Genomic DNA, 1,060 nt, shown 5'->3' with positions numbered 1-1,060 from the left:
CCTGCCTAGGGAACCTAGACCTGGAGCGCGGACGGGTTGTAAACACCGAGTACGCGAGGGGGCCGGCGCTGCAGATGAGCAGGTCGATCCGAGCAACCCGGGCGCGTACAGGCAGAGCAAAGCAGCTTGTACATGCACACTAAGCCTCTTGGCAAACGAGCCTGAGCAGCTTACTGTTGCAGAGGGTGAACTGGCGTAGAGTCTCTAGTAGCTAAAGCGAGGAGGAGGAGCTAGGACTAGGGGCGGGGCTTTCACACGCGCACCCTCGGTTTCCTTCACCCCCTTCACAGCTCCCCCGTCTTCGGTCGCCGCTTGGGGTTTATTTGTTTACAAGCGGATTACGTCAGCTCCTCCTTCTCTTCCCGGTCTCTGGGCCCGCCCCCTAGCCCTTTTCCCGCCCCCTCCGACTCCGAACCTGCTTGCGTCACAATGGTGCGATCTCCGGATTGGCTGGAGTCGGCTGTTACGCTCCAGCTACGCACTTCCTTTCCGCGGCGCTATAAAAAGTGCTGCACGGTATCTACATCTCTTCGCCCCTTGGAGCTGGAAATGCAACTGTTGGGAGCTTCGGAGGCTGCGGAACTGGAGGCGGAGGCGGCTGGGGAGGTCCGAGCGATGTGACCAGGCCGCCATCGCTCGTCTCTTTTTCTCTCCTGCCGCCTCCTGTCTCGAAAGTAACTTTTTTACTATAAAGAAAGGAGGAAAAAAAGTAGCCGTCCACTCCTCACGCCCTCTCTTCCTCTCAGCCCTCTGATCTGCGAGGGAGCCCGGGGTGGCCGCTCCGCCGTCGGGGCCGAGCCGCCGAGCCCCGGCCGCCCCGGGCCGCCCCCATCCGCCGCCCCCATGCATCCCTTCTACACCCGGGCCGCCACCATGATAGGCGAGATCGCCGCCGCCGTGTCCTTCATCTCCAAGTTCCTCCGCACCAAGGGGCTTACGAGCGAGCGACAGCTGCAGACCTTCAGCCAGAGCCTGCAGGAGCTGCTGGCAGGTGAGCGGGCCGCTGAGGGAGGGCAAGAGGCGCCGGGGGGATACGGGCCCCACACCCCGGGGCCGGACC

General features: G+C 63.2%; 1 protein-coding gene across 1 annotated transcript in view; it reads left to right on the top strand.

Annotated features, from left to right (window-relative positions):
• Nucleotides 1-480: 480 nt before the first annotated feature.
• BTG1 (BTG anti-proliferation factor 1) overlaps nt 481-1,060 on the top strand; it is a 2,746-nt gene continuing 2,166 nt past the window's right edge. The window contains exon 1 of the mRNA XM_006923824.2: nt 481-991. Within this exon, the coding sequence (XP_006923886.1) occupies nt 844-991 (148 nt within the window). The 5' untranslated portion in view covers nt 481-843. The remainder of the gene's footprint in view (nt 992-1,060) is intronic.

This window comes from Pteropus alecto, unplaced genomic scaffold (genome assembly GCF_000325575.1).
Source record: "Pteropus alecto unplaced genomic scaffold, ASM32557v1 scaffold76, whole genome shotgun sequence".
NCBI lineage: Eukaryota > Metazoa > Chordata > Mammalia > Chiroptera > Pteropodidae > Pteropus > Pteropus alecto.
Note: the sequence above shows the minus strand (reverse complement) of the source record. Positions and strands in the feature narration are given on the sequence as shown.